Source organism: Terrapene carolina, unplaced genomic scaffold (assembly GCF_002925995.2).
Source record: "Terrapene carolina triunguis isolate 2854851 unplaced genomic scaffold, T_m_triunguis-2.0 Scaffold231, whole genome shotgun sequence".
NCBI lineage: Eukaryota > Metazoa > Chordata > Testudines > Emydidae > Terrapene > Terrapene triunguis.
This window is the reverse complement of record NW_020664582.1, coordinates 15390245-15402685: the sequence shown is the minus strand read 5'-3', so window position 1 is coordinate 15402685 and position 12441 is coordinate 15390245. Positions and strand designations below refer to the sequence as shown.

The 12441-nt window shown below is 38.3% G+C and overlaps 1 protein-coding gene across 4 annotated transcripts in view; it reads left to right on the top strand.

The window, feature by feature from the left end:
* VMP1 (vacuole membrane protein 1) overlaps positions 1 to 12441 on the top strand; it is an 84447-nt gene that overhangs the window by 34561 nt on the left and 37445 nt on the right. For all 4 annotated transcript variants that reach the window (XM_026656526.1, XM_026656529.2, XM_026656528.1 and 1 more), the window contains 2 exons: positions 2390 to 2557; positions 7617 to 7748. In XM_026656526.1, coding sequence (XP_026512311.1) covers positions 2390 to 2557; positions 7617 to 7748 — 300 coding nt within the window. The remainder of the gene's footprint in view (positions 1 to 2389; positions 2558 to 7616; positions 7749 to 12441) is intronic.

Sequence of the window (12441 nt, the reverse complement as noted above, 5' to 3'; positions counted from 1 at the left end):
CCTACAGAATCAGAACAATTATTTGGTATTTAACAGGTCTGAATCTGCTCTCCCATTGGCTTTACTTCAGTGCAATTCCTTTGATGGAATTGCTCCTAATTTACCGTGAAATCAGAACTATAACTTTATTTAAATAATAACAGAAAGTAGTTCAAGTTAGTGCCTATTGAGCGTTAGGTCAGTCTCCCAACAAAAGAACAAGGAGAGGTACAGGTAAAAGAATTGGCGTGACAGCAAAGTGGGAATTTTCTTACTTGTTACAGTGGTCTAGAACTGAATAGCCTCTGACTGATAGCCAAAGTTACCAATTGAAAATTAAAATAGACCAGATATTTTCTCAGTGGGCCTTTCCCACTATTTCATATACCTAAAATAATTTGCTACATATACTAAATTTTGTAATTCCATTGTTCCAGTCGGTTCAGAGAAACTGCTAATATTGACAAGAGTGAACCCAATGAAAAACCACCTCCCAATGTCTAGAAAAGAATTCAGTAAGCTGCTCATTCTCATAGATATTTAAGGTCAGAGTGATCTTCTACTCTGACTTCTTTGCCTAACACAGCCCATAAAATTTCACCCAGTAATTCCTGCAACAAGCCCATAAACTCTCCTAAATAGTCCCTGGTCTCTGTATTAAAATCAATTTTAAAATACCGTGTAAAGGGAAATAGAGCTGCCCAAGCAGTAGGTGTGCATCAAGAGCTTTCCTTTCCCATTATCATTACATTCACAGATTTATTCGTTGCATAATAAATGTAATTTTGATTTGATTTTTGTACTGTGATTCCCTGCTGCTCTAATAGACCATGACTCACTTGAGGAAGAAACACAGAGGAAAATTGTTGACAGAATATCTCCCAAAATGATGACAAAAACCCACCATGTAATTAATAGCAGAAGCTAAAGACTGAGCAATACTTGCTGTGTATGTAAACGCAATTGATTATGAATTTATTCTGGTAAGGCTAAGACTTTGGGTGAAATTAAGTTATTTTTATTAAAACAGATTTTTTGCAAACTTTCTAAACAGTTTATACAGTTTAAGCATGTTGCTGAAACACAGATGTTGGAAGGTGATTTTTAAGCTCATTCTTTGTTTTGAAACGCCTGATGTCCAGCATAACGATAAATCTGAACTATTTGCACAGGTTTATAGTAATGTTACTATTTTATAGTCCTACAATGGCAGTTTGTTCCATTATTTAACTGTATTGCACTTCAGTTCTTGTACACATTTGAAGCCATCTGTACCTGAGGTCTGGTCTCAATAAAACACGTTTGTAACCTTTAATAGAAGGCAGAGTCCGTGAGTCAACTTAATTCTATTAATAATGATACTTGGCACTTGCACAACAGTTGAGCTTTAAAGCGCTTTACAAACAATCTTCTGAGCACCTCAGTCAGCCCGTTCCCATTTTACACATTGGAAACTGAAGCAGAAAGACTGTGACTTGCACAAGGGATGGCTGACGTACTAATTGATGTCTTAAGAAAAGAGTGGAGAGAAGGGGAGGAACACCTCAAAATACCGTCAAGCCCAACTAGGCGCAAAACCTAGGTTTTGTAAAACTACTGAAACTTTACAAAACTTCAGGTTTTGTAAAACTGAAATCAGTAGAAATACTTTGATGGGATCTTTTTTAAAATATTTGAAATAATGACATTTTTGTTGTTGTTGTTAGTATGTAAGGATTCCTTTTCAGTATTTGTATCTCAAACATTGCTGCTCTGTGCCAATGCATGAGAAACGAAAAGACTACTCAGCTTCTTTATTAATTGCTCGTGTGGAATGAAATGGGGAAAAAAAAATTGGTTACAAGTATACTTTGATTTTTTTTTTTTTTAAAGTTCTTCCAGTTTTAAGTATCCAGTAACACAGGCAAGGAAACATGTATTTGAACTTCATAGTCTCTTAAAACTGAAACCGGAGCACTTTAGGTCTTCTCATGTTTGGAGTTGGAGGTTTATTTACAGTGGAGTCGCATCATAGGCGCATTTAACTTGCGCGATTTTAACTATACACGCTCGGCAAGACAAAAAAAAAAAGAGAAAAATAACAATTTAAATACTGTACCTGTAGTGCGGGCGATTTCGCCTACCATTCCACTCAATGAGCATTTGACTATACGTGATTTTCGCCTTACGCGCTGACTTCAGAACCTAACCCCCGCGTAAGAAGCGACTCCCCTGTACTTACATGCATCGGAAGGCTAAGACCATTGTATACAACATTATATACTATATCTGTCAAGTGTGGAAGTCCATTTCCTGTATGCATTTTGTGTCCTGATAGGTTTCCTATTAGCAATATTATTTAAGGTAAAGCTAACTCTTGTTTAATGCACACAAAATGTACTGAAATGTTCTTGTCTGATATATTTTTCAGGGTCCACACATAGCATCAGTTACACTTGCTGCGTATGAATGTAACTCAGTTAATTTTCCTGAACCACCGTACCCTGATCAAATTATCTGTCCTGATGAGGAGGGGATTGAAGGATCCATCTCTTTATGGACCATAATCTCAAAAGTCAGGCTAGAGGCCTGCATGTGGGTAAGGTTTAACTTATATAATTTTACCTAAAACAAACAAAGCAATGCTGGCTTTTGCTGACGGCAGTAACATGTAACTATTCACGTTGGAGGCATGATTTGCTGATTCACTTTAGATGTCTGTATTAGATCTGAACATCTTCAAAATGTATTAAACAGAAGCACTTGAAAATGATTGGGTCAATTATCAGCTCCAGGATTGGAGTAAAGTTGGGGAAAGAAAAAAATCTTCTATTTTGTTATAAGAATTTCTTCTGTAGAGTCCTATAAAAATCACCTCTGTTTCCAAAGAGTAACTGTTTTTTCTAGGTACTTTAGGAGAAAATGCATGACATTTTTGAGAAACTCAGTGCAAAAGACAAGTTTTTTGAAAGATTCATTTCCCCAGCTGCGCTTGCAGATTAAGGGCTGAATCCTGCAAGCAGTGAGGCAAGGGAGTGACTTCACTCTCATGAATACTCCCTTCGAAGTCCATGGGCATGTTCAAGTGAATGAAGTTATTCATCTGTGTTGGAAGGATCAGGTCCTAATGTTGTAGCAGATGCCCTGATCTTGGGGTTGCATCAGTTTTCTGTTGAGTTGCATGTAGCCTGTTCACATGTTACGCATTGAAATTAAAAATCCATGTTTTCCCGATGAAAACATTCACTTATAAGTAGGGTGACCAGACAACAAATGTGAAAAATTGGGATGGGGATGGAGGGTAATAGGAGTCTATATCCGAAAAAGACCCCAAAATTGGGACTGTCCCTATAAAATCAGGACATCTGGTCACCCTACTTATAAGGCAAAAAAGAAAAAAAAGTTAGCTGCTAAACACTGAAGCACACTCTTAGGACAGGGATTTAGTGAGGTGGATGTGGGTGCTTGTCACTGGAAATGTACTCTAATCTTACTTTAGTGTTCACTTCTTAGACTTTTTAAAATTTGTTTATTGAAGAATATTGGTCAGCTAAGATGTTTTTTCCCATAAAATATAAACTATTTTGAACTGAAACTTACACAAACACATCTGTTATGAACTGCTTTTATGCCAAGAGGCTTCATTTTATCACTGATGACTTCCTGTTCTGACCGTTGGTTTAATTATTAAATACTTGGTTCTCCAATTCAGAGTGGGGGATGGAATAGGATCCCTGTAGTATATATCTAATCTTTTCTATCTTGTTTCTGGAAGCCTTTCAGGTGTGAAAATAACCCATAATAGACTTTATATTTTGGTTATTACAGTTTTAAAACTTGTCAGTGACCCTATCTCCAACAAAGAAGTTATATGTAGATCATCATTACAGGTATATAAGTACAGTGTAAAAATACTTACAAAAAATCTTACAAGGAAAGAACTGCAAACTCCCAGCCCTCTCAAAAACAAATACAATATACATTTTTACTGTTTCCTTTTGCTAACTAGAGAGCAAAATTGCATAAATGTTTTAATGTTCGAAAAATAAGTAGAGTTATCTGAAAATCTTCCACAAACAAGCATCTATAAGACAGTAAGTTCAGGATCTCTTTAATTTTTCCCCACTGCTCTACATCATAATCTTCATGAAGTTGGAGCAATAAGAATATCATTTAAAATGAAGTTCTAGGGTTGCAAGGAAAACGTAGCTCAAGATAAATGTGCTTGCTGCACATCTTTGTTAATGTATAAAATTACTGACCTAACTGAAAATTAAGTCGCTTAGACAGAAATGTACACACAGTTGCATGCCTTGCAACTGATTGATTGTACCCTCTCTTGAGACGAGAGAGAGAACAAGAGGTACCTTCTCAGGCCTTCCTTTGTGCTGCTTGCTGGTTCAGACCAGGGGAATTACAAGACTATCTGAGCAAGTCAAAATGTTTTGTGTAATCTCCATTTTCTTCCTACCCTCCAAATATATTGTCAGCTACCTTTTTATTGAACTTTGTCTGTGGTAGATTTCCTCATGGGAGCATCTTCAATCTGCCACTGGTGTCTACTATAATGTTATGCTTTCTTGGACTGTTTCATGAGTACCTAAACATTGCTTATTAATTTCCTGTAGGTCAAATCAAATTGGCAGCTGTGCTGCTGCTTCCATGGTTTTGCTTTTGTCTTTACTCCAGTTTGCTTTTATAGAAACCACTGAAGAATTCTTGGTCCTATCACTGTTAAAGCCAACATCCTTTTATGTGGAACACAATACTAAATTCCTGAAAAGGAAGTAAATGGACTGACGATTTTAGTAACTTAAAATCTGACACACAAATAGCAATATTAATTTTTCTCCTTGCAAACTGAAACCAAGAATAGTAGGTTGAATTTTTTATTAGTGTCTGATTATGGGAAACTAACTCATGAAAACTAAAATGTTATGAACTACCAAGTTCTAGTAATCTCTAAAATCTGAAATTGTCAATAAAGCTGTTTAAAATTCAAACACAAAGGGCTATTAGAGGGAGCCTTTTGCATTGTCTAATTCTTAGGTTCCCCGGCTCATTGGGTGAGCAGGGACCGGAAGTGTTGCTGACAGCATCCTGGTGCCCAATGAGGGAGTGAAGCAACATTACTAAACCCTAATTTCCTTTAGACAATTAGAGTGTAACCATGTGGAGTGGATCCTGGCCTATCCTCTTTGATCAAAAGGTGACAATCAGTATAAAATGGGCCTCACCAGTCCTGGCTTGCAGAAGGTGTTTTGAAAGGGCTTTCAGCCTGCTGGGGGATAGGCCAATTTTCAGAGCCTTCCACCTCACAGAAGCTAGGAATTGAATAGCACCTTAAATGTGTTGCATCTCTTTTGTGTTTTTGATTAGAAATTATCTGAAAAGGTAAAAATGTATAATCTCTCAGGATTGGCAGAACAGGCAGTCTGTGTCTTGACCAGGATAAAGTTTAAAAGAATCTTTCTAGATGACTAGTTTCCCATTTTAACTGTATGTATTTGTGCAAAAGAATATTGATTAGCATTTGCCTTTCTAATTCCTTGTTGATCTAGGGGAACTCTAAGCAAATATCAGATGGAAATTTTAACAGTAAGAGTAAACAGCCATGTTTGCAAAAGGTAGTATAGTTGGTTTGGATTACTTAAATGCTTCCTTTTTTACATATTAAGGCAATCTCTCTTGAGTAGACATGGAATCATATGATCTCGTTGTACTTTCGAGATGTTTTGTAACAAAGACCTTGTGATTTAACCAGGGGTGAAAGTAACTTAGAGGTCTGAGCAGGGGGCGTGGCCTCAACGGAAGAGGCATGACCTCAATGGGAAGAGGCGGGGCCTTTAAATACCCGGGCCCTTTAAATCAAGTTTTAAAGGTCCAGGGGCTCCAGCTGTGGCTGGGAGCCCTGGGGCCTTTAAATCACCCCCAGAGCTACAGCTGCAGAGGCAGCTGGGAGCCCCAGGGCTCAGGGGCAATTTAAAGGGCCCGGGGTTCCGGCCGCCGCTACCGCAGCGGAGCCCCTGGCCCTTTAAATCACAACCGGAGCCCTGCCGCCGCTACCCCCGGGCTCCAGCAGCGGGGCTTGGGAGGCGATTTAAAGGGCCCAGGGCTCTGGCCGCTGCAGGGAGCCCCAGGCCCTTTAAATCACCGCTGGAGCCCTGCCGCCGCTACCACAGGGCTCCGGCAGCGGGGCTCGGGCGGCGATTTAAAGGGCCCGGGGTTCCCCGCAGCAGCCGGAGCCCCGGGTCCTTTAAATCACCGCCGGATCACTGCCGCCACTACCCCAGGGCTCGGGCGGCGATTTAATGGGCCCGGGGCTCTGGCCGCTTTAAATCGCCAGTGCCGGTACGCTGTATCGGACCATACTGGCTTACTTTCACCTCTGGATTTAACCAATTTAAGCAAAGTTCATTTCTAGTACACACATGTGAACCTTTCCTTCATTAACAAAATGAAGCCAAGCAAATTGGCACATAGTTGTGAAGCAAACATTACTTCTGTTGTTCTTGCATCACCTTGAGAACATAATCCCAAATTATTTTTTCTGAAAAATAGCTATAACTCTTTCCAAGCTTAGCTTTCCATGTATCAGAAATAGACAGGCTAACGATGTTTTGGTGATGTCGTATTCATGCAAATTTGTTACACATGTGGACAAAAGGAAGACAAACATTTGAGGATGTGTGTGTATACACTACACAAACAGGGAGTTTGAGTTTGGGTAATAGTACAACTAATGTATTTTTATAGTGTTTAAAATCAACCTGTTGATTTAGAATATACAAAGCAGCTGGGATTCTCCCCTACATACAGTTGCTTCCAGAATATGAACAAAGGAAACTGAAGGGCTTTATGCTGCTTTAAAGGAATATAAAAGCATTTGTCACTTGCTAATGGTTCTTAGTAAGAAGGGACATCTGCGTGTGGCTAAGGTTTAGCACTTTTCCAACAAAGCGCCCAACTATTGTGCTATTACCTGTTCTATGTTTTAAACCATTTGCATTTAATCCAAGTTCCTGTTTCATTATCCTCTGTTTATCCGTATGTCTAATACTGATTTTTAAAAAAAACTAAAGCTTTATTTACCCACAAGGCTGAAATGAGTCATTTGATGTCCCGAGAAAACCAATCATTTTCCTGGAGTGTAAAGGCAACCCTACTCTGATTCTTATTTCTCTTGGCTTTCTTGACCCCATTTTGTGGACAGATAAAATACTAGATAAGTTACGGTCTGCTCAGCGATATTTTCATTTGCTCAAACTGTAGTAGAACTTGAGGCAATGTTTTCCAATTAACAAGTGTGCCAAGTCTCAGGACCGACAATTCAACTATATTACAACTCTACAGAATTATAGTTTGGGTGGGGGGGAGAATGCATGTGGCTAAACTAAGAGAGGGAAAAATGTAGTTTCTCAGGGTAACTTAGATAACATTTGAAGCTGGGAGAACTTTGTGTAGCGGGTAACAATAATAAGCTTCCATTGGAAACAAGTGACTCCTGCAGTTCTGGTGGGATAAACCTTATATGTATTTGTGACTCTTATTATGAGTATTTTTTTTAACTTTCCAAGAAAAATTGTGAACATCAGTTGAGCTATTTTAAAGAGCTCTAATCAAGAACAATAAAATTAAAATCATTATTCTCTTCCCAGGGTGCTGGCACAGCTATTGGAGAGCTGCCTCCTTATTTCATGGCCAGAGCAGCCCGACTCTCTGGTGCTGAACCTGATGATGAAGAGTATCAGGAATTTGAGGAGATGCTGGAACATGCAGAGGCTGCACAAGTAAGAACACCGCAAAACATTAGAATGCGTTTAATTATCACAAAACACAGCAAGATTAAGATGCAGCGGACAACAGTTCCACTGAAACAAACATGCAAGAAAGCAGCCAATGTGACTTTGTGAGGGGCTGCCCATAAGTTAGAAAAGAACCTGCACTGGATACAGAGACATGTGGAGAAAACCAAACAAGAATTTATAGTCCGTTAAGGCCGGGATATGTTAATGTAGACAAAAAAATTAAGGCAAACAATGGCTTTTACAAATACAAAAAAGTTCTACAAATATAGCAAAGGAAGTATTAGAGGGAAGGTGAGGCCCACTAATAAACGATGTAGGAGTCATTAAACCAACTGTGATTATGAAATAGCTGAACTGCCAAACTGTTTCTTAAATCTCTCTTAACTAGGAGATAATCGCCAGCCAACTTGTTTTCACTGGATAATACTCACCTGCCTTGCCACTAGCCGTTTGTGCTGCCAGTGTCTTGGCCGATTTAACAACCTGAGGAAACATATTCTTCCTGATGTTGAAAAGCAACCAAGCTGCTTTGAATCTTTTTGTTCTTAGCCTTTTTCAATTCAGTTTTATTGATAGATATATTACAACTTGCATTGCCCCATATTAGATCTTAATCGACTGTTAAAAGCTTTCTGTTCAGGTCAGCAGTCTGTGTGTGCCTTAGTTCAGAAATTATTTAGTTTCTAAATGTACAATTCTGGGGGGGGAAATTTCTCAAAAATGTCTTGCTGCTGAATTTCTCCTTTGTATTCTGCTTCCTTTTTACTCCTGTTTGTCTACTAAACCACTAGGTGGAAGTGGGTCACGATAGATTTTTATATGAAGGAATCAAGCTAATGCTATCTACTATGCACAGGAAAAGAGTTTACACTGCTTTCTCTTTGACCAACCCTTTACTGTAGCAAAAAAACAAAAAAAAACCACCCAGTCTTGACTTTTAAGAAGTATAAATGTTTCTTACCCTCTCTTTTGATAAGTTATTGCATGCAGGAAAAAATAGTCCAAAGAGAGAGAGCATTTGGATAAACCCGAGAATCTCTGAAAAATATTCTTCTGAAAACAGCCTTAGGTTTCCTTGGACTTGTCTGCAAACATTAATTCTAGTCTAATAATGTTAATGATAGTATTTAATGCTATCTAACTTGCCAGCACTTCAGGACAAGCACCTCATCTTAATACCTATTCAGGAAAATGCCTAACACATTGGCACTAGATAAATAATGATAGTAAATTAAGAGATCCATCTTTTATAGGCATATGGCCAAAAATTCACCTATTTTGACTTTTGCCCCATTGCTAGGTGTTAATTTTACAAACCAATCCTTGATCTATATACATATTTAAAAAATCCCAGCAAAACACAAAGCCAGTCAAATACATGACTCGGAACTGAACTACTGTCTGTATTTATTTAGTGTGACTCTCCCAGCAAGTTATGTGTGATTTTTAAAGTTCTAGGTGCAGCCAAGATTCGTTTCCAAAATGCATGGTAGGATTCTTGAGTACAAAACCTTTGCTAGTGAGAACCTTGTCAAGATAGACCAAAAATACCCTTAACTACAATGACTGTGTGATTGGTGAACAAATGAAATTGTGTCGTTCGTTGAGAATAAATAACATTGTATTTATTTGCACTTTGATTTCATTTTCTCAGCAATTGAGTTTGGATTGAAGCACATTGTTTTGAGGATGACATTTCTTAAAACTTCACTTGCAGTTTGATTCCTATAAGACACTCCAGCGTGAGGCTATGACAATCTGATTAAATTGTAGTACGGTTATAAAACTAATAGTTCAGTATTTAAGATTGGACGGTATTTTCCACTCACTAATATGACTTCCTTTGTGCTTTTGGCTTTCTATCATGTTTTTGTTAGATGTCTGAGAGAGGCACGCATGAATGTCTCATCCTATGGCCTTGAGCAAATCCTGGCATCATTTGCAAAAGTGAAGCTTTGTCGTTATTTGCACTGCACAATCACTACTTCATGTGCAGTTTAAAGTCTCCTTATAATTGCTGAATAGCAATGTTTTTGTTACCTAAATCCGCTTGCCTCACTATCCAATTCTGATCCTCAATGCCCAAGGGTATAGAGAACATGGCAATCTGATGCCAATGGAAAACTACAAATGTTTGGCGCCATTTAACACTGAAAGGAATCCTTTCAATAGAAAGGCCTCTCTCCTCCCCCCCTTATCTGGGAGGTGTGAAAATAGGTGTGTTGTATTAGAGAATAGCTTCCTCCTTTAGTTCTAATGAGCTGCTATGGCTGCATACAAAGCAGAGCCAAATTGCTTGGCATTTTGCATGTTTTGTATGTTTTTTTTATTTAGAAAATTTGTCACTACTGTTTCTGAGAAATACCATTGTTTTTGCTAAACAGATGAGGATACTTGTGGCATTCTGTCAAGTAATATCCAGTCTGTGTTATTGACAGAAGAGAAAAAAAATGTTCTCTGTGGATTTTAAAAAAGACTAAAGGGAAATAAAATGATTTAAAATGGGTTATACAGTATGATGGGTTAGACCAATCATTCTGTTAAAATTTGCATAGGGGAAGAATATTGTCTCCCTAAAGTTAAAGAACGTATTTGAGCAGGTTTTCTTTCATAAACTGTCAATCCAAGTGACCTGGCTCCTTGAGTCACTTTTTGAGAGAAACCATGAGCTGGCTGATGTGTAACTTTCTGTTTTTGTATTTTTCCATTAATATATTTAGAAAAAGCCCCTCATCTTAATGGAACACCACTTCTTCTTTTTTGTTTGTCAGTTACAGTTAGTGTAAGTTAACTAAAGAGAGCTTCATATCTTCTATTGCTTCATATGTCGCCTTTTATTCTGCTTGGTCGTTTTGTTGGCAGTACTGTAATTCTGCCTTGGCTAATCAGGATTGCTTTTTCATGGAACGCTACAGTAAATGCAAAGCACGGTTGGCTGTATAACTAAACTAAACTAACTTGGCCTGTGATACGGTAAATATTTCCTCTATATATTATGAATTTTATTTTTTATAGAATTTTAATAGTGATTTTTCCAATGGCTGTCACTTCTGTTCTGTCCAGTTAAGTGCCAGTGTCCTGAAATTTTCTATCAGAGCTCCCCACTCTAAAGATGAGGAATATCACTAGTGAAACCTTTCAAACCAACCTCTCAATTAGGGGAAGTTGAATCTACTACTCAGTGCTGGAGCAGCGCATGGGCAATAACACAGTGCAAATGTAACTGTACAGTTTCTTATAGATACTTTTTGTCTCTGTTTTTGCCAGTATGATAGTTACTGATTATAAAGTATTTTCTGACGTCTGCATCTCTTTCTGTATCATACCTAGCAACTTAAACGCTGATGAAGTTTGTGGTGAAAACAAAGCTTAATGCAACTTAATACAACTCTATGAAAGTACTGAATGCGTGGGCCCTTGCTATATCATGCTGCTTTCTACTAAGAGGAGAACATGACTAAAGGGGGCCTGAAAGCTAATGAAATCTTCTTTGTGCATCTGATCGTTAGTGACTTTGTGTGTTTGGATTCATATTTAAGTGGCATATTCTTTAAGGACTAATGATTTACACTTTGAGTGCTTGGGCTTTGCTTCTGTGCACTGCTGCTTGAGCCAAGTTTCCCTGTAAAAAATATTTTCTAGTTGCCTGTGTTACTATCGGTTACTTGCTGTTTGTTTACTTTCCAAATTATGTTCTGGCTTCCTTTAAAGAATACAAACTTGAAAAAGGGTTAATACCATATAAACCCTGAGATAAAACAGGACTCATTGTAAATGATTGAGTGCCATCTGTGCACTGAGCATCAGCCGTTGCTGGGACCTGTTTTTGTCTCCACTGAACCTTTACTGGTTGTGGTTTGTCTGGCCATCACATGACTTCTCTGAAAATTCCCCCTCCCCTCCATTTCCAGTAAACTGTTTGAACAGGAGTGACTCAGAGTGAAACCAGCTTCCCTGTAACCACAGGGCCTGTTAAAGAATTTGTCAACGTGGACTCTAGAGGGTTTGCATTAAACTTCGCTGTAACTGCTTTGGTTTGTATTGCGTCAGGAGTTCCATAGAACAACTTCCTGCCTGAAGAGTATGTTGCTTGTCTGCAATGAGTTAAACTGATGAACTCTAAGTTACTGGCCAGTAGACATGTGTTAAACCCATCTTTCTAGCATTTCTTCAAGGCTTTGTGCCTTGAGTTGGATTGCTTTTCCACACCTTAATGTAGAGTTTCTCGTTTCCGAAATAAGAGTGCAAAGTACACCACCACACCCAGCCATGGTTGCTTTGAGGACGGGAGCACTGTATGTTCTGACACAGCACTGTGACTTCACTCACATGGCATGAATAAGTCGAAATGTTATGTAATTACCAAAGTAGACCTGGTCTATGATTAAATTAAATTTTGATCTGTTTCTTGGGTAAAACAAAATTAACCATCATGTTCAGATATGACTTCTCTAAAAGGCTTCCTTGGTTGCCAGCTTGTTGGATTGAAAGGTTATTTTGTTGCCTTGGTTTTTTACAAGACATTTTAGTGCTTAAAATAGTGCATGGGGAGTTGTAAAGAAAATGGAAGAGCAGCAAGAACAGTACAGTGGAAATCTTGACATTTTTCCTTCCCAGAAAGTATTTGTTTGGACCCAATTCCAAATGCCATTCTTCATCTTTCTTTTAGGCTTCC